This window comes from Hakea prostrata, chromosome 6, assembly GCF_041222555.1.
Source record: "Hakea prostrata isolate BN-2017 chromosome 6, UWA_Hpros_2, whole genome shotgun sequence".
In the NCBI taxonomy this organism is placed as follows: Eukaryota; Viridiplantae; Streptophyta; class Magnoliopsida; order Proteales; family Proteaceae; genus Hakea; species Hakea prostrata.
This window is the reverse complement of record NC_142605.1, coordinates 22212445-22233469: the sequence shown is the minus strand read 5'-3', so window position 1 is coordinate 22233469 and position 21025 is coordinate 22212445. Positions and strand designations below refer to the sequence as shown.

The following is a 21025-nucleotide window of genomic DNA, read 5'->3' as shown; positions in this document are numbered from 1 at the left end:
TTGGGTTCTATCTTACCCCTTTGTTATAGACCTATTAAGATTGAAATTCGGACTAAGATCATCCCAAAACGGATTGAAATCGGATGATCAAAGGTCTGAATTTCGGAGTTGAAAACTGTCTGTAACAAGGGTGGTCGCTTGTGGTGGTCGCTTGACCCAAGCAACCGCCACAAGCAACCAACTGGTTTCCAGTGACTGTGTAGGTTTCATTTTGGATTTGATTTGACTCTTATACATTCTTGTAACCCTGTATATAGGTGTCCACTATTTCTACTTAAAGTTGTATAATTGTGTTTGTATTATAATTTATAGGACTTCTACTAAATTACAAGGTAAGGACTTGCATTCTTATTTATATGCAATTACATATACATGATGATTCAGTTGTTCTATTTACTATTCTTTGATCATATAACTTGTTGTAATTGTATAAAGCACGTGAATCTTATTGTATACTTGATGTTTGTGGTGTTCCTTGATGTACTTCATCTTTTATGATATTGCACAATTGTTTTGGTATGATGATGAGTGATGTAGTGTAGTTGTGATGGAAGGGGTATTCCATTGTGATATCTTGACTGGAGATATCAGAGGGCTGTGGTATGGGACACATGCTCACTAATGCCTCTAGCACTATCATGATTACTGGATGACATACCTAGGAGAGTCTAGAATTGCATGGCTAGGTACCCCACATGCTATTACCCTTTCAACAAGGGATTTGAAGCCGGGTGACCCGTGACAATGATGACGTGACTCTATTTCATCCTACAGCGGTAACTAGTTCCGTATGAAGACTCAGTGCCCCACTGTTGGTCATACAATGGTAGGGTTGGGCTCATGGACGTCCAAGAAGTGGACCGGGTGTCGTGAGGAGTCATGAGGGCATTCCGCCCCAATAATATGTGGATGACCATAGGGTTAAGGAGTGGAGTCCAACAACGGTAGCCAATCCGTGAGGGTTCTCACTCCTAGGTTGCGAAGGATACTAAACTGAGTTGGTTGGTGCCATAGGGGAAGTATCTGGACTCCATATAGTATGTTACTAGTATGACTTGCATTGGATTAGAAACCCCGACATGCGCCAGTACTCATGCCAATGGTCATGGTAAGAGAGTGTTGACTTAAACCTCAACCATGTTTGTGAGCCAGGTGTGGACTTACCCCTTTACCCATGATCCCAATAGAGGTAACCAGTCCTTGCGGGATCAGAGTGATTAGACCTACCTAGAGGAGGGTTGATGCTATATCTTAAAGCATGTCAACTATTAGAGACTTGCATAATTAGATTTTAGTAGCATTCATATTTTTGCATACCATTCATATGCATTTCATATGTGCATTCGTGGATTGTATTGACATATATATGAGAATTGTCTGTTCCTTACTGAGTTTGTCAGAACTCATTCCTTTCATTGTATATATTATATGAGTTGTACAGATGGTGGCACAACGTCGGAAGTTGGAGATGATTCGTATGAAGAGCCTTCTCGTATGAAGCTGATGTGGCACACACAGTGGTACATGAACTTGTAGAGCATGAAGCCTCTTGCAGATGTTTGGAGTGCGCTTATAGCACCCATTGACAGATGAAGGAGGCAGATTGCCAGGATATTTGAAGACCGCATTGAGAAGGACTGAAGGACCCCCCTTCCTTATTATTCATGAGAAATATCATTTAGATATGGAGAAAGAAACTGGAAAGAAGATTATTTAGTTTTGTTTATTTTGCTTCCGTTGAACTCGGTTATACATTTGATTCTTGTTTCTTTCCTTTGATTCATTCATTGACTTTATTGGAGCATTTGGACTCCTGAAATCCTTTCATTTATTTATTGAACTTATTCTTGCTCATGATTATCTAGTACTTGCATTTATTATTATTGATGGCAAGACTGTGGATCTTGTGACGGATCACACCTACGGGTTGTCGGGCGGGTAACCGAGACCGATGGGTGGGGTGTAATAGTAGGTTTTCTATTGCTGACTTTGTTGGGCTTGGTAAAACCTTCAGCCGTACCTTGAAATTGGAGGTGGTTGACTGCCAGGTAAGAGGGGAATAGATGCTGCTAGAGGGTGTTTCCGAAGGCCTTAAAAATGTTTGAGACTTGGTTCAACTATTTTTTGTTTCAAATTTAGAACAAGTTGATATTTGCAGCTGGACAAATAATGTTATGGGGGAGTTTTTAGTGAGATCGGCGTGGTAGCTTTATAGGCAACCATTCCCTACTCTAGGGTGGCTTCTTCCTATGGAAACACTTCTTCTCCCTCACCAACAACTCTTTTGTTGGGCGTGCCATGCAAACTTCCTGTTGAGGAGCTTGTTCAAAGTAGAGGGGTTTCTTTGCCCTCTCACTCTGAGCTATGTCTAAAGGCATCAAAGAGTGTGTCTCATTGTCTGCTACAATGCCCTTTTTCAATGCCCTCTCATTATTATAGATGTGGGCCCTTAAGTTCGGGCTTCTGTGGAAGGTGAATGAATCCCTTATAGAGTCATTGCTAGAGTGGAAGAGTCAGGCGAGGTCTCACCCCTTGGGCATGGTGTGGCTGAATGGCTCTCTGTTGATCATATATTATCTATGGTTAGTTCACAATAAAAGGAGGTATGATGGTGTGCAACAATCTATTGAGTGTGTTCTTTGCTAAGTGAGAGCTCCTTTGGCGTCACCCTAGCCCTGGATGGGTTAAATTAAACATAGATGGAAGTGCCCTAGGAAACCCAAGAAAGGTAGGGGCTGCTGGAATTTTTAGAGATTGCAATGCCAAGGTGATTAAGTCATACCGTTTGTTCTTGGGGGGTAAGATCCAACTTCTAACTTACCAAATGCCCCCTCTTCTACAACCTCTTCATGAAGAAATAGAAAAGTTCATAGTGGAACTATTTATTACGAAAAAAATATTAGATCAAGCTGCAAGAAAATATGCTTTCCCCAAAAATGATTTAACACTTCAATGGGATTTCCCATGCCAAACAATTAGTATCTAAAACCTTTTTCAGGTACAATTTCAGTCACTTTTATGCACAATGTAATTATAATAATGAGGAAAAACTGAAACAATATCCAAGTACGCAATCTGCATACATGAATACTACTAAAGAATCTAGGAGCTACCTTACAAAACTAACCCGAGTTTATACATGATTTAACTGTGTAGAACCTTTTTTTCAATCTGTACAGCAAGATACAAAGGAGCAGAGGGCCATGATTCTCGACCGTATCATTGCTGAGAACCAACTCATTTAAGATTCCGAGATAGCACGTTGAAGATAGTAGAAAGCTCTCTGGTAATTCAGAAATCCCATAAACCAGAACTCAAAACCATCCACTGTGACGAGTTGTATGTACTTCTGGGATGGCTTCTTGACATTTTCACTTTGGTGCACTCTATGTGTCTTCTTTACTGGAATCAAAACCTGCAGAGAAATAGCTCCAGATTTACTACTATTCAAGGGGATGTTTTCTTTACCCATCCCCACTTCTCCAAAGAAAAAGAACAAGAAAAGAAAAAAAAGAGGAGAAATTCTAGGGGAAAGAGTTCCCGAATTACCTTATAACGTTTTTTAATCAACTTCCCAGTTGAAGATGTTAGTTTAATAGACCTCTCACTACAAAAGGCAACTTTCTCAGTGGAGATAAAGAGAAGCCCTGGGATAGGACCAGCTGTTGTTGATAAGTAGCATAGCGAGACCTTCAATAGCTTTTCTCCTTCTGCAGTAATGAAAACCTGTTTGAATACCTTCTCCATCCCACCTCTTTGAAGAATTCTGGCCCCCAAACTCAATTTTCCCTTCACAGTTTCAGACACATTCCCCAATCTCACTGTAGCATTCAACCATCAAAAAAAAATTCATTTAGATGCTTTCTTTGTAAAGTTCATGCAGGAGGGAGCAGATTGAATAGGAATTCAAAAGCTAAGTTCAGATTCTTCTGAATGATTAGCATATTGACAATCCAAACTCATAATTTAATAATTACAACTAAGAACATGCATACCATGCTCACAAACCCCATGAGCAAAATTGCCCGCTTTCCTTCCAAAATTGGTCATCCAGTCAATTAGTGTATTTATTATGCCTGCAGATTCAAGGGAGCACATAAGCAAGCATCTTAAAAGCACTTTCAAGAATAGTACATCACAGAAGATCTTAAAACCCAATTTAAAAAACAACTTTTTCCAAGAGAGAGAAGTTACTTTGTTTAGATCTAGAAGACCCTTCAGAAATTGGTGAAGGAAATTTTGGGTCATCAGATTCAGGTACTGAAGAAGTTCTATTATTTGCCTTTTCAACTTTGTGAGTCTCCCAAGTTACAGAAATCCCAGTAACACGACTTGAAAAAAAATTCTTCATTCTATACGTTCTTGATTGCTTTAATCTGCTATTGGTTCTTAATCCAACAACTTCTTCTGAGGATTGATTACAAATCTCAATTGTCTTACCCTCCAATGTAACTGTTGATCAACGGATCCTCTGTTGGTGGTAGAACAAACCTTGGAGTCTGTATTTAAATTGAACAAATGCAGGGTTGTTAATCACACGATCTGTCTTGCTCTGTCATCCATGGCTCACCGATGAACAGAATAACCCACCGGGGTTTGAAAACGAAAAATTTTCCAGTGGCAGTTGCCTCTGTTGGCGACTTTTTTTTTCTAATAACTTGGAAAAGTCTCATCTTGACACAGACGGTTTTTCCTTTGTCTCTTCTGTTTCCAAATCTCTCTGTAATATTAGAACGAGAGACCAATAGCTACACCGCCTGTGTGCCCTAAGTTAGACGAGTAGGGATTGAAAAATCTATCAATTTTCAGACCGGTTCAATCCAATCCAACCCATTACTGGCTTGTTAGTCCAAATCAAATGAATCGGACCACTAATCGAACCAAACCATTTAAAAAAATTGAACTCACTATAATCGTATTTAAAGATGTTAAAAGTGGTTAGTTTAATTAGATCTAAAGCCAGAGAGATAAGATTGAAGATTTATATATAAATTTTAATTTGAAACATATTGAAATGATTTGATAATAGGTTGATAATGGTCTCAAAGCTGATCTTATCCAATCCGAAATTGTCAGGCCAAATCGAACTCAATACAAATCAAAATTGAAATTTTGCTAATAGTTCATGTTTGGGCAAATCAATATTTTTAAATCAATGCGAATGCAGGATTGGTAGAGTGGTAGAGATCCATACTTCTTAGTAGAGAATTAATGGGTTCAATCCTTGCAGACAATGTCTCCTCCTTGCGGATGTAATTAAGGTGCGCGCAATCTTGCCCGGATGAATCTCAGCTTTAAAAAAAAAAAATTTCAAATCAAAACCAACTCAAACCGAACTATTGAGACTCCTATTTTAGAATTCTAGCAAAAAAAAAATATTGAAATACTGTTGGCGTATGGTACACCAGCTGTGTAGCTATTCCTAATAATCTAGAATTATTTACTTTTTTGGATTTTAGATTTGACCAAATATGGTTCAGTTTCAAAGGAGATTCTCCTATTTATAGTTTTGACCAAATGGGATTCGGTTTCCAAGAAATTACCAAGAGAATTCAACTGTTTGAATTTTCCTTATATCCATAGAATCTTCCAGGAAATTTGAAAGGATTAATTTAATTTTTCAGTTGGAGATCTCTAAGTAATTGGGTCAAACATTTGACATTTGACAATTAACTCTCAAAGATAAGGAATTTGTCTCCACCGATGGTGTAGAACTTACTCAGCAGTGTCTATGTATTTTATAATACTTAATGATCAACCATAAATATTGATGAAAGCAACAAATTAATCACAGATAGTAGTGTAGCTTTAATTTAATAAAGACCCATAGCCACTTCTTTCATAGAAAGGTCATGCTGCGTTTGTTTGCTGGAATAAAGGTGGGGTGGGAAAAAAGGGTTGGGAAAATTCTTGAAAAGAATGTAGATTTCTTATTTTTTCCTTAAATCCCAAAATTATAGAATGTTTGGATGCTTGGGGTGGGAAAGTGAGAGACAAGCTTTCTTGATTGAGGTGGCAGTCCAATTTTCCCACCCCATTGCTTTTTAAAACCCCACATATTTGATGGGATTTGGTGGGAAAGTTTAGAAAAGTAAAAAGTGAGACCCACCACTATCATTTTTTCAAAAAACCCTTTCCTTTCTTTTCCTTTCATTTCCTTTCATTTCCTTCTCCCTCACCCCACTACACATGGGGTCTACATTTTTTTTTTCCACGTTTGCAAACAAACGCAGCCTAAGGAATAGAGCAACTTAAGTAAACTACTCTTGAAGAATAATAAGGAACCCATTAAAGCAAGTAGGGACAATGCCAACATCTGGTGATCTGTATTGTAGGCCCTTTTATATTCCTTCCTTTTCATGCTGAGGTGGAAGAGAGTGGAGAATATGGTGAGCAAGATAACGATGACAAACATGATGTTGAAGGTTTTCGCATGAACAAAATCTGGAGTGCAATATTTCTACATAGGCTTAGTCCATCAGTTTTGGTTGAGAAGTTGTTTTTCGATATCCATCAACCAGTAGGATGGTGATGTTTTATCTAAATTTCTCTTTTTTCAGTCATCCTACCATTTCAACGCAAAAACCATGTTAAGGGATTTGGTGTTTTGAAAGTAGAAAAGAGCACAAGGTTTCGTTATTCTTTTGTTGCATACATCATAATTGAATTAGTTGTTAATTGGTGTACAATGCCTCGATCTCTCATCAGTGGTGAGAGCTAAATCTAAGAAGATGGACCTCCAACTTTAAATTTCTTAATTTGATTTGGAGAGCCATGTACTTAGATCTTTCTAGCATATTGCAATTTCTTCTTCACCCCCTATTCTAGATATTCTAAAGAACATGAGTATTGTTGTCTCAGACCGACTAGTAGGTTGTAACCCCCCCTTCTGTATTCCCCCTTCCCTTGTACATTCTCTCATTCGCTTTTGGGACTTTGGTTAATGATAGTTTCATACATCCAAAAAAAATTTCCAGGACAAACAAAGAATATCATCTTATTAAAAAAAATGATTTGATACAGGGGAAGATCATCTTATCATATTGACAAATGTCCACGTAAAGTATAATCCACAAAACTTTTTTTTTTTGTAAATTCTAAAATCTTTAGTTAAATAGAATTCTCAATTTTGCATAACCTTTACAGGGATTTGAATTGATTTGGTATAAATCGTGATCCATGAAAATATGTTTACTACATATAGAAAATTAATATGAAAAGGATTAAAGAAGTTGGGCCTCCAATCTCCTGATCGGATATAAAATTATTTGAAAGTCAAGTGTAAACTAATGTTGATTTGGAATCTTTTTGGCAGATATTTATTCATATAGTTTAACAAATTAGGATCATAGAGAGTAGTTTTGGAATCAGAGGCTTTAAACTAAGTATAACGAAGACAAAATATATAGTTTGTAATTTTAGTCATGATCAGACAGACGATGAGGTGGTGATACTTGACGATAAAAAGATTCATCAGAGTGATTATTTTAGGTACCTTGGTTCAATCATAAATAAAATAGGTGATATAGAAGATGATGTTTTTTAAAGAATAAAAATAGGGTGGATGAAGTGGAGAGGTGCGTCCAGAGTTTTATGTGATCGACATATTCCATTAAAGCTTAAAAGAAAATTTTATAGGGACATTGTTCGACCAACTATGATGTATGGTATAAAGTGTTGGATTGTTAAAAAGAATCATATAGATAAACTTAGTGTAGCCGAAATGATGATGCTATAATGGATGAGTGGCAAAACTTAGAAGGATAAGATAAAGAATGAACATATTAGAGTTGGTTTGGGAATTGCTCCCATAAGTGATAAGCTTTGAGAAAGTCATCTGAGGTGGCATATCCACATTCAACGGAGACCCTACAAATGCCTCTGTACAAAGAAGTGAAACAATCTAGATTGAAGGAACTAGAAAAGTTAGGGGTAGACCTACGAAAACCTTAAGAGAAGTGGTGAGAAAGGCTATACATAACTTAGGCCTTATATTTAGCATGACTTCAAACAGAATTGATTGGAAGGTAAGAATCCATGTAGCCGACCCCATTTAGTTGGGACAAGGCTTATTGTTGTTGTTGTTGTTGTTGTTATTCATATAGTTATCATTAATTTTTTAATATTTATAATATTTTTGTATTTATGAAATATTTGTATTATTGTGCTAGAAGAGGTTAGTTGTGTTGATTCATTTATGCTCTCAAATGAGTCAAATACTTCAGTTGGTTAGTCCAAGAGGGGTTGACAATCGCAATCTCTGGTTTGCTTCCTTATGAAGTCTATTTTGGAATATCAGAGGGATGTGTAAGGCAGCTGGTCGTAGGGCATTAAAACTTTTGTTAGTGTCTCATCAATCAGATTTTTTTTTTTTTTTTTTTTTTTTGTATTGCAGAGCCTAAAGTGGAGTTGTTGAGGTGCCCAATTCTGATGTTTAATCGTCTGGGGGGTTTGTATTGATTTTAATCTCAATGATAGGGAGAATAAAGAACCTAATCTATGGTTATTCTGGAAACGTGATGTGCCTAGGCCAGTGGTCCTCTCCTCTTCAGATCAGCACATTTCAGTTGAAGTTGTCTGGAAGGGTGAGGTGCATTGCATCTCAGTGATTCTTGGTAGTTGTTTCAGATCTGAGTGACGTGGATTGTGGTTGGATTTGGTTTCTCTCCCTATGGCATTATTGTGGGTGCTTGTAAGGGACTTTAATGCTATCTTATGTTCCTTGAAAAAGAATGGTCCTGGCCATTACAATATTGGTGCTGCAGCTGAATTCTAGGCCACGGTAGATGCATGTGAGTTGTTGGAATGGGCATCAAATGGCAGGAAGTTTACTTGGTAGAATCATCGCTGTTGTGCTCATGTACAAGTTGTCTTGGAGAGGAGCTTCTCTAATGAGGGTTGGCTTGCACACTTTGGGATTATTCAACAAAAGGTGCTCCCCATAGAAGCCTTTGACCATTGCCCTTTATTGTTGACTTTTGAGCCTGGTGTGGAACCTTGTAATATCCCTTTTAATTTTAACAACTTTTGGATGGACAAACCCAACTTAAAGGGGGTTGTTGCTACTACATGAAAATTCCCCTGGTGGATAATGGTGTGTATGTTTTTACACAAAAATTAAAGAGGGTGAAAGAGGCTTTGAAAAATTGGGCAAAAGTTGAATTTCCTAACATCTTTGCTGCAGCTAAATAGGCTGAAATTGAACTCCAGCAGGTTCAATGCATAATAGATCAACAAGGTATGTTGGAAGACTTATTTGATCGAGAGGCAATGGTTAAGACCAATCTCCTTCATATAAAAAAAAATGCAGGATTCTTTATTGAAGTAGAAAGCCAAGCTACAATGGTTGAAGGAAGGTGATAGAAACACTAAACTCTATCAACTCTCAACCAAGATTAGAAGGACAAAAAATTACATTCAAACCTTGAAGAAAAATGTTGGAGAGTGGATCCAGGGATCGGATGAGCTGAAACTACATATTTTTGAATTTTTTGAAGATTTTCATAAGGCTGATTTAAATCACCCCGCGCCTAATATTCTTACCTATATTCCCAAAATTCTTGCTGATTGCGTGTTTTTGGAAACCATTCCATCAAAGGAAGAAACCAAAAAGGCTATATGAGATTTAGATCTAGAAAGTGCCCTTATTCCGAATGGATTTCTAGGTACTTTTCTCAAACACTGTTGGGACATTGTTAGCAACGATTTTTGGGTAACAGTGAAGGTGTTTTTTTCTCAAAGGGAAGCTTCCTAAAGGTATGAACTATTCGCTTCATCATCACTCTCATCCCAAAAGATGAAAATGAGGCCTCTTTGGAAAATTTGCCCTATTTGTATGGGGAATTTCTTCTACAGGTTTTTGTCTAAGGTGCTGGCCTCTTTTTGTCCAATTCCTGCCAAGGCTAATTTCAGAGTAACAAGGTGCTTTTCAAAAAGGTAAAGTAATATTTGAAATATCTCTATTGTTTCTAAGTTAGCTAATTAATTATATGCCATTGCTAGGGGAGTAGGGTTGGGGTTGAAGTTGGATGTCAGAAAAGCTTATGACTCTCTTTCTTGGGATTTTTTTCCCGCTGTGTTGAGATGCTTAGGGTTTTCTAATAAATGGGATGGTTGGATCCATGATTTGTAGGGTCTCAACTAGGCTTTCTATTTTATTGAATGATGAACCTATTGGTTTCTTCATGGTAGGAAGAGGTGTTAGACAGGGTGATCCTATCTCTCCATTGTTTTTTCTAGTTGCAGAAGAGGTGCTGCGTAGAGGGCTGAATGCACTTGTTTTAAAGGGCAAACTCAAAACTCTAATTGAGCCTCGAGGGGTGGTCATCCTTTCACATCTGTTATATGCGGATGATGTTTTTATTTTTTCTAATGCTTCTTTGAAATATGCCAATAACCTTATTGGTTTCTTGATAAAGTATCAAGAGTTCTCTGAGCAGCTCATTAGTTTAGAAAAAGCAAGTTATTCCTTGGCAAGAATTGCTGATTTGTTGCATATGCCGGTCACCCCTTTCCCAACAAAATATTTGAGTGTGGATGTGTTTAAAGGGAGGGTCACTCGCTCAAGGTTGTTGGCCATATTGGATAAGATTAAGAACTGTTTGCAGGGGTGGAAAGGTAAAATTGCTCTCCCAAGTAGGAAGAGTGGTGTTGGTTAAGTTAGTCATTTTTAGCATCCCAATTCATATATTTGCAATTTACTGGTGACCAACTTCTGTGATTAAACAAGCTGAACTGTGGATGAAGAATTTCATATGGACTGGTAAAATAAAATCAGTCAAGAAAATTACAATTAAATGGGACATGGTGTGGAGACCTAAAAAGGAAGGTGGACTTGAGGTTAGAAGACTTCGTGATGTTAATTTTGTTTGTCTATGTCACCTAGCATGGATGATAAAACACAAGGACTCCAAGTTTGCTTGATTCTTGAAAAGAAGATTGTTGGATTCAATGGGGTTGCTAAATAACTCTGTACAAAACTCTTCTATTTTCTTGGGCTGAAGGAGGTGTGGCAATTTGTTAGGGAAAATGAACATAGGACAATTGGCAATGGGTGGCAGGTGAACTTTTGGACTGATCAGTGGCTTGGCCACATGAAGCCACACCGTCTCTCTCTCAACCAAACTTGCTTTCAGTAGAGATAAAGGGATGGTAATATCATTTTTATTTTCCGCAAACACTATAATATTTCAAATGAAGCTTTAGTACTCTTAAGAACATACATCCCCTTTTGAGTTATTATGGATCCAGACCAGGAAGTGCAAAACTCAAACTTATTATTCAGTTAATCTATTTTCCTTACAGGGAAAATAAAAGGTGATTTAAGGACATGGCTCTTCCAACTTCTAACTTACCAAGTGCCCCCCTCTTCTACAACCTCTTCATGAAGAAATAGAAAAGTTCATAGTGGAACTATTTATTATGAAAAAAATATTAGATCAAGCTGCAAGAAAATATGCTTCCCCCAAAAATGATTTAACACTTCCAATGGGAATTCTCATGCCAAACAATTAGTATCTAAAAGCTTTTTCAAGTACAATTTCAGTCACTTTTATGCACAATGTAATTATAATAATGAGTAAAAACTGAAACAATATCCAAGTACGCAATCTGCATACATGAATATTACTAAAGAATCTAGGAGCCACCTTACAAAACTAACTCGAGTTTATACATGATTTAACTGTGTAGAACCTTTTTTTCAATCTGTACAGCAAGATACAAAGGAGCAGAGGGCCATGATTCTCGACTGTATCATTGCTGAGAACCAACTCATTTAAGATTCTGAGATAGCATGTTGAAGATAGTAGAAAGCTCTCTGGTAATTCAGAAATCCCATAAACCAGAACTCAAAACCATCCACTGTGACGAGTTGTATGTACTTCTGGGATGGCTTCTTGAGATTTTCACTTTGGTGCACTCTATGCATCTTCTTTACTGGAATCAAAACCTGCAGAGAAATAGCTGCAGTGTTACTACTATTCAAGGGGATGTTTTCTTTACCCATCCCCACTTCTCCAAAAAAAAAAAAAAAAAAAGAGAAATTCTAGGGGAAAGAGTTCCCGAATTACCTTATAACGTGTTTTAATCAACTTCCCTGTTGAAGATGTTAGTTTAATAGACCTCTCACTGCAAAAGGCAACTTTCTCGGTGGAGATAAAGAGAAGCCCTGGGATAGGACCAGCTGTTGTTGATAAGTAGCATAGCGAGACCTTCAATAGCTTTTCTCCTTCTGCAGTACTGAAAACCTGTTTGAATATCTTCTCCATCCCACCTCTTTGAAGAATTCTGGCCCCCAAACTCAATTTTCCCTTCACAGTTTCAGACACATTCCCCAATCTCACTGTAGCATTCAACCATTAAAAAAAAAATTCATTTAGATGCTTTTCTTTGTAAAGTTCATGCAGGAGGGAGCAGATTGAATAGGAATTCAAAAGCTAAGTTCAGATTCTTCTGAATGATTAGCATATTGACAATCCAAACTCATAATTTAATAATTACAACTAAGAACATGCATACCATGCTCACAAACCCCATGAGCAAAATTGCCCGCTTTCCTTCCAAAATTGGTCATCCAGTCAATTAGTGTATTTATTATGCCTGCAGATTCAAGGGAGCACATAAGCAAACATCTTAAAAGCACTTTCAAGAATAGTACATCACCGAAGATCTTAAAACCCAATTTAAAAAAAAAAAAAAAACTTTTTCCCAGAGAGGGAAGCTACTTTGTTTAGATCTAGAAGACCCTTCAGAAATTGGTGAAGGAAATTTTGGGTCATCAGATTCAGGTACTGAAGAAGTTCTATTATTTGCCTTTTCAACTTTGTGAGTCTCCGACGTTACAGAAATCCCAGTAACACGACTTGAAAAAAAATTCTTCATTCTATACGTTCTTGATTGCTTTAATCTGCTATTGGTTCTTAATCCAACAACTTCTCTGAGGATTGATTACAAATCCCAATTGTCTTACCCTCCACTGTAACTGTTGATCAACGGATCCTCTGTTGGTGGTAGAACAAACCTTGGAGTCTGCATTTAAATTGAACAAATGCAGGGTTGTTAATCACACGATCTGTCTTGCTCTGTCATCCATGGCTCATCGATGAACAGAATAACCCACCAGGGTTCGAAAACGAAATTTTTTTCCAGTGGAAGTTGCCTCTGTTGGCGACTTTTGGCGACTTTTTTTTCAAGAAAAGTCTCATCTTGACACAAACGGTTTTTCCTTTGTCTCTTCTGTTTTCAAGTCTCTCTGTAATATTAGAATGAAAGACCAATAGCTACACCGCCTGTGTGCCCTAAGTTAGACAAGTAGGGATTGAAAAATCTATCAATTTTTGGACCGGTTCAATCCAACCCATTACTGGTTTTGTTAGTCCAAATCAAATGAATCGGACCACTAATCGAACCAAACCACCTAAAGAATTCAACTCACTATAATCGTATTTAAAGATGTTAAAATGGTCAGTTTAATTAGATCTTAAGCCAGAGGCCCAGAGAGACAAGATTCAAGATCCATATATAAATTTGATTTTGAAACTTGTTAAAATGGTTTGATAACACGTTGATATTGGTTTCAAAGCTGATGTTATCAAATCCGAAATTGTCAGGCCAAACCGAACTCAATACAAATCAAAATTGAAATTTGCCTAATAGTTCATGTTTGGGCATATCAATATTTTCATATCAAAACCAACTCAAACCGAACCATTGACATCCTTATTTTAGAATTCTAGCATAAAAATTAGTGAAATACCATTGGCGTATGGTACACCAGCTGTGTAGCTATTCTTAATAATGGTTTGAGAATTATTTACTTTTTTGGATTTTAGATTTGATCACATATAGTTCAGTTTCAAAGGAGATTCTCCGGTTTATAGTTTTGACCAAATGGGATTCAGTTTCCAAGAAATTACTAAGTGAATTCAACTGTTTGAATTTTCCTTATATCCATAGAATCTTCCACGTAATTTGGAAGGAATAATTTAAATTTTCAGTTGGAGATCTCTAAGTAGTTGGGTCAAACATTGACATTTGACAATTAACTCTCAAAGATAAGGAATTTGTCTCCACCGATGGCGTGGAACTGTCTCAGCAGTGTCTATGTATTTTTATAATACTATGATCAACCATAAATATTCATGAAAGCAACAAATTAGTCACAGATAATAGTGTAGCTTCAATTTAATAAAGACCCACAACCACTTCTTTCTTAGAAAGTCATTTAGGGAATTGAGCAACTTAAGTAAACTACTCTTGAAGAATAATAAGGAACCCTTTAAAGCAAGTAGGGACAATGCCAACATCTGGTGATCTGTACTGTTAGGCCCTTTTATATTCCTTCGTTTTCATGCTGAGGTGGAAGAGAGTGGAGAATACGGTGAGCAAGATAACGATGACAAACGTGATGTTGAAGGTTTTCGCATGAACAAAGTCTGGAGTGCGATATTTCTACATAGGCTTAGTCCATCAGTTTTGGTTGAGAAGTTGTTTTTCGATATCCATCAACCAGTAGGATGGTGATGTTTTATCTAAATTTCTCTTTTTTCAGTCACCCTACCATTTCAACGCGAAAACCATGTTAAGGGATTTGGTGTTTCGAAAGTATAAAAGTGCACAAGGTTTCGTTATTCTTTTGTTGCATACATCATAATTGAATTAGCTGTTAAATTGGTGTACAATGCCTTGGTATCTCATCAGTGGAGAGAGCTGAATCTAAGAAGATGGACCTCCAACTTTAAATTTCTTAATTCGATTTGGAGAGCCATGTACTTAGATGTTTCTAGCATATTGCAGTTTCTTCTTCACCCCCTATTCTAGATATTTCGAAGAACATGACTATTGTTGTCTCAGACCGACTAGTATGTTGTAACCCCCCTTCTGTATTTCCCCTTCCCTTGTACATTCTCTCATTCGCTTTTGGGACTTTGGTTAATGATAGTTTCATGCATCCAAAAAAAAATTTCCAGGACAAACAAAGAATATCTTCTTATTAAAAAAAATCATTTAATACAGGAGAAGATCATCTTATCATACTAGCAAATGTCCACGTACACTAGAATCCACAAATTGTTATTTTTATTTATTTATTTATTTATTTAATTTATTTTTATTTTTTTGTAAATTCTAGAATCTTTAGTTAAATATATAGAAGTCTCAATTTTGCATAACCCTTTACAGGGATTTGAATTGATTTGGTATAAATCGTGATCCATGAAAATATGTTTACTACATATAGAAAATTAATATGAAAAGGATTAAAGAAGCTGGGCCTCCAATTTCTTGATCGGATATAAAATTATTTGAAAGTCAAGCGTAAACTAATGTTGATTTGGAATATTCTTGGTAGATATGTATTCATATAGTTTAACAAATTAGGATCATAGAGAGCAGTTTTGGAATCAGAAACTTTAAACTAAGTAGAACAAAGACAAAATATATAGTTTGTAATTTTAGTCATGATCAGACAGACAATGAAGTGGTGATACTTGACAATAAAAAGATTCATCAGAGTGATTGTTTTAGGTACCTTGGTTCAATCATAAATAAAATAGGTGATATAGAAGATGATGTTTTTGAAAAAATAAAAATAGGGTGGATGAAGTGGAGAGGTGCGTCCAGAGTTCTATGTGATCGGCATTATTCCATTAAAGCTTAAAATAAATTTTATAGGGCCATCGTTCGACCAACTATGATGTATGGCATAGAGTGTTGGACTGTTATAAAGAATCATATAGATATACTTAGTGTAACCGAAATGATGATGCTAAAATGGATGAGTGACAAAATTTAGAAGGATAAGATAAATAATGATCATATTAGAGTTGATTTGGGAATTGCTCCCATAAGTGATAAGCTTTAACAAAGTCATTTGAGGTGGCATAGCCACATTCAACGGAGACCTATAAATGCCCTTGTACAAAGAAGTGATACAATCTAGATTGAAGGAACTAGAAAAGTTAGGGGTAGACCTACAAAAACTTTAAGAGAAGTGGTGAGAAAGGCTATACATAGGCCTTATATCTAGCATGGCTTCAAACAGAATTGATTGGAAGGCAAGAATCCATGTAGCCGACCCCATTTAGTTGGGACAAGGCTTATTGTTGTTGTTGTTATTCATATAGTTATCATTAATTTTTTAATATTTATAATATTTTCGTATCTATGAAATATTTGTATTATTGTGCTAGAAGAGGTTAGTCGTGTTGATTCTTTTATGCTCTCAAAGGAGTCAAATACTTCAGATGGTCAGTCCAAGAGGGATTGACAATCACAGTCTCTAGTTTTCTTCCTTATGAAGTCTATTTTTGAATATCAGAGGGATGTGTAAGGCAGCTGGTTGTAGGGCATTAAAACTTTTGTTAGTGTCTCATCAGTCAGATTTTTTTTGTATTGCAGAGCCTAAAGTGGAGTTGTTGAGGTGCCCAATTCTGATGTTTAATCGTCTGGGGGGTTTGTAGTGATTTTATTTTCAATGATAGGGAGAATAAAGAACCTAATCTATGGTTATTCTGGAAACGTGATGTGCCTAGGCCAGTGGTCCTCTCCTCTTCAGATCAGCACATTTCAATTGAAGTTGTCTGGAAGGGTGAGGTGCATTGCATCTCAGTGATTCTTGGTAGTTGTTTCAGATCTGAGTGACGTCGATTGTGGTTGGATTTGGTTTCTCTCCCTATGGCATTATTGTGGGTGCTTGTAAGGGACTTTAATGCTATCCTATGTTCCTTGAAAAAGAAGGGTCGTGGCCAATACAATATTGGTGCTGCAGCAGAATTCTATGCCATGGTAGATGCATGTGAGTTGTTGGAACTGGCATCAATTGGCAGGAAGTTTACTTGGTGGAATCATCGCCGTCGCGGTCATGTACAAGTTGTCTTGGATAGGAGCTTCTCTAATGAGGGTTGGCTTGTACACTTTGGGATTATTCAACAAAAGGTGCTCCCCATAGAAGCCTTTGACCATTGCCCTTTATTGTTGACTTCTGAGTCTAGTGTGAAACCTTGTAACATCCCTTTTAATTTTAACAACTTTTGGATGGACAAACCCAACTTCAAGGGGGTTGTTGCTACTACATGAAAATTCCCCTGGTGGGTGATGGTGTGTATGTTGTTACACAAAAATTAAAGAGGGTGAAAGAGGCTTTGAAAAATTGGGCAAAAGTTGAATTTCCTAACATCTTTGCTGTAGTTAAAGAGGCTGAAATTGAACTCCAGCCGGTTCAATGCTTAATAGATCAACATGGGTATGTTGGATGACTTATTTGATCGAGAGGCAATGGTTAAGACCAATCTCCTTCATATAAAAAGAAAATGCAGGATTCTTTATTGAAGTAGAAAGCCAAGCTACAATGGTTGAAGGAAGGTGATAGAAACACTAAACTCTTTCAACTCTCAACCAAGATTAGAAGGACAAAAAATTACATTCAAACCTTGAAGAAAAATGTTGGAGAGTGGATCTAGGGATCGGATGAGCTGAAACTACATATTTTTGATTTTTTTGAACATTTTCATAAGGCTGATTTAAATCACCCCCCGCCTAATATTCTTATCTATATTCCCAAAATTCTTGATGAGGCTGATTGCGTGTTTTTGGAAACCATTCCATCAAAGGAAGAAACCAAAAAGGCTATATGAGATTTAGATCTAGAAGGTGCCCCCAGTCCGAATGGATTTCTAGGTACTTTTCTCAAACACTGTTGGGACATTGTTGGCAACGATTTTTGGGTAGCAATGAAGGTGTTTTTTTTTCTCAAAGGGAAGCTTCCGAAAGGTATGAACTATTTGCTTTATCATTCTCATCCTGAAAGATGAAAATGCTGCCTCTTTGGAAATTTTACCCTATTTGTATGGGGAATTTCTTCTGCAAGGTTCTGTCTAAGGTGCTGGCCTCTTTTTGTCCAATTCCTGCCAAGGCTAATTTTAGAGTAACAAGGTGCTTTTCAAAAAGGTAAAGTAATATTTGAAATATCTCTATTGTTTCTAAGTTAGCTAATTTATTATATGCCACTGCTAGGGGAGTACGGTTGGGGTTGCAGTTGGATGTCAGAAAAGCTTATGACTCTCTTTCTTGGGATTTTTTCCCACTGTGTTGAGATGCTTAGGGTTTTCTAATAAATGGGATGGTTGGATCCATGATTTGTAGGTCTCAACTAGGCTTTCTATTTTATTGAATGATGAACCTATTGGTTTCTTCGTGGTAGGAAGAGGTGTTAGACAGGGTGATCCTATCTCTCCATTGTTTTTTTCTAGTTGCAGAAGAGGTGCTGCTTAGAGGGCTGAATGCACTTGTTTTAAAGGGCAAACTCAAAACTTTAATTGAGCCTCGAGGGGTGGTCATCCCTTCACATTTGTTTTATGCGGATGATGTTTTTATTTTTTATAATGCTTATTTGAAATATGCCAATAACCTCATTGGTTTCTTGATAAAGTATCAAGAGTTCTCTGGGCAGCTCATTAGTTTAGAAAAAGAAAGTTATTCCTTGGCAAGAATTGCTGATTTGTTGCATATGCCGGTCACCCCTTTCTCAACAAAATATTTGAGTGTGGATGTGTTTAATGGGAGGGTTACTCGCTCAAGGTTGTTGGCCATATTGGATAAGATTAAGAACTGTTTGCAGGGGTGGAAAGGTAAATTGCTCTCTCAAGCAGGAAGAGTGGAGTTGGTTAAGTTAGTCATTTTTAGCATCCCAATTCATATATTTGCAATTTACTGGTGGCCAACTTCTGTGATTAAACAAGCTGAACTGTGGATGAAGAATTTCATATGGACTGGTAAAAGAAAATCAGTCAAGAAAATTACAATTAAATGGGACATAGTGTGGAGACCTAAAAAGGAAGGTGGACTTGGGGTGAGAAGACTTCATGATGTTAATTTTGTTTGTCTATCTCACCTAGCATGGATGATAAAACACAAGGACTCCAAGTTTGCTTGATTCTTGAAAGGAAGATTGTTGGATTCAATGGGGTTGCTAAATAACTCTGTACAAAACTCTTCTTTTTTGTTGGGCTGAAGAAGGTGTGGCAATTTGTTAGGGAAAATAAACATTGGACAATTGGCAATGGGTGGCAGGTGAACTTTTGGACTGATCAGTGGCTTGGCCACATGAAGGCACACCATCTCTCTCTCAACCAAACTTGCTTTCAGTAGAGATAAAGGGAAGGTAATATCATTTTTATTTTTCGCAAGCAGTATGTTATTCCCAGACTGACACTGAGAGGGGGGGGGGGTGAATCAGTGTCTTCAAAAATTCACTTCAATGTGAAGTTTCTTTAGTCTCGAAACAAGATTAATTATAACATTCTCATAGCTATCAACTGCACAAGGAGACGTCCACCACACACCACAATGTGGCTGGGTCTATCAGACAGTGTACCACCACTCTGCAATCAAGGCACTCCAATATGTGCAACAAAGAAAAAAAAACCAAAGACACAATGCACCAGAGTTTACGTGGTTCGGCCAAATTGCCTACGTCCACGGAGTAATACCCTACCTAGGGTTTCGTATATTACTCAATACACTTCTAGATATTTTGACTGGTACAACAGTCCAAGAACACCAATCCCTGCTTTAGTCTAAAATGCAATTCAGACAAGGGCACCAACCCAACCCCTTAGACAAGCTCCAACTTGCTAGGTCACAATGTAAACCAATAATTCAAGTTCCCCAAATTACATTCATGATCTAGGTTCTTCATCATTAAACATAACCTAGAAAATAATAGACAATAACTTGTGAATACGGGTTACCTTAACTTGTGTAAGATGCATGGTAACAATACTTGTTTCTCTTTTTCTCCAACTCTTTTTTCTCTTTTCAATCTTTCTTAGTTTTCCCTCTTTTAAAAAACCACTTGCTGCACCTCTATTTTTCTGTTTCAAACACACCTTTGCTCCACTTTTTCAAACAGGTTAACAACAGCCATTTATCTTTCTTGAAAGCAAGTAACTACAACCATGTTCCCTTTTTTTCTTTTGTTGCTTCTTCTTCCTTCTCTTTCACTTTCTTTCTTGTTCAGCAAAACAAAAGACTTCCTTCAACAACAACTTCTTCTTGTTCAAAAACGCAGCAACAACAACTTCCAACAGAGCATCTTCTTGTTCAAACAAAAACACAGATCTTTAAGCAGCAGCAACATTTTTTTTCTTGTTCAAAAAATACAGTAGCAACAACATCTCTTTGATCAAAAAAACGCAGATCTTCAACAGTAGCAGTAGCTTCTTCTTCTCTTTTAAAATTTCAGAAAAATGGAAGATATAGAGGAAGAAATATTCAAATCATTTTCAGAAATGTTCTCTTCTCTCTCAAATCTTCTTTTTCAAAATCGTTGCAGCACCATCTTCATTTTTTTTCAAATCTGATTTCTCCAAAACGTTGTAGCACTATCTTCTTCCCTTTCCTTTTTTTTTTATTATTTTTATTTTTTTTTTTATTTTATTTTCTAATTTCAGAATAATAGAAGATGTGTAGAAAGAACGATCAAATCATTTAAGCAATATCTTCTCTTCATTATCTCAAATCTACTTTCCAAAAATCGTTGTTGCAATCTTTTCTTCTTTCTCTCAAATCTAATTTCCAAAAACGTTGTTGCAATCTTTTCTTCTTTCTCTTAAATCTAATTTTCAAAAACGTTGCAGCAATCTTTTCTTCTTTTTTTTTCATAAAAAAACGATTGCAAAAGGAACTTTTTTGTGTGTTGCAAAATAAACCTTTTTGTGTGTTGCTGTACCATATCAAAGCCACTTAAGTTGCCAACAATGACAACACCTTCATTTTAAGCCAATGGAACAACACAGTATAATATTTCAAATGAAGCTTTAGTACTCCTAAGAACATACACCCCCTTTTGAGTTATTATGGATCCAGACCAGGACGTGCAGAACTCAAACTTATTATTCAGTTAATCTATTTTCCTCACAGGGAAAAGAAAAAGTGATTTAAGGACATGGCTCTTCCAACTTCTAACTTACCAAGTGCCCCCCTCTTCTACAACCTCTTCATGAAATAGAAAAGTTCATAGTGGAAC

At 36.8% G+C, this 21025-nt stretch overlaps 2 protein-coding genes across 2 annotated transcripts; both read right to left on the bottom strand.

Moving 5' to 3' along the window:
- Window positions 1–3015: 3015 nt before the first annotated feature.
- Window positions 3016–4351, bottom strand: LOC149012638 (GEM-like protein 4). The gene is made up of 4 exons (XM_089157642.1): window positions 4195–4351; window positions 3996–4076; window positions 3550–3821; window positions 3016–3415 (listed from the first exon to the last, which is right to left on the bottom strand). Exons 1-4 carry the CDS (start codon window positions 4349–4351, stop codon window positions 3242–3244), a joined length of 684 nt encoding a protein of 227 aa, XP_089013768.1. The 3' UTR covers window positions 3016–3241.
- Window positions 4352–11732: 7381 nt separating this feature from the next.
- Window positions 11733–13205, bottom strand: LOC149012637 (GEM-like protein 4). Its single transcript, XM_089159269.1, has 4 exons — window positions 12726–13205; window positions 12520–12600; window positions 12072–12343; window positions 11733–11950 (listed from the first exon to the last, which is right to left on the bottom strand). The coding sequence occupies exons 1-4, from the start codon at window positions 12880–12882 to the stop codon at window positions 11777–11779; spliced, it is 684 nt and encodes a 227-aa protein (XP_089015395.1). The 5' UTR covers window positions 12883–13205; the 3' UTR covers window positions 11733–11776.
- Window positions 13206–21025: the final 7820 nt, after the last annotated feature.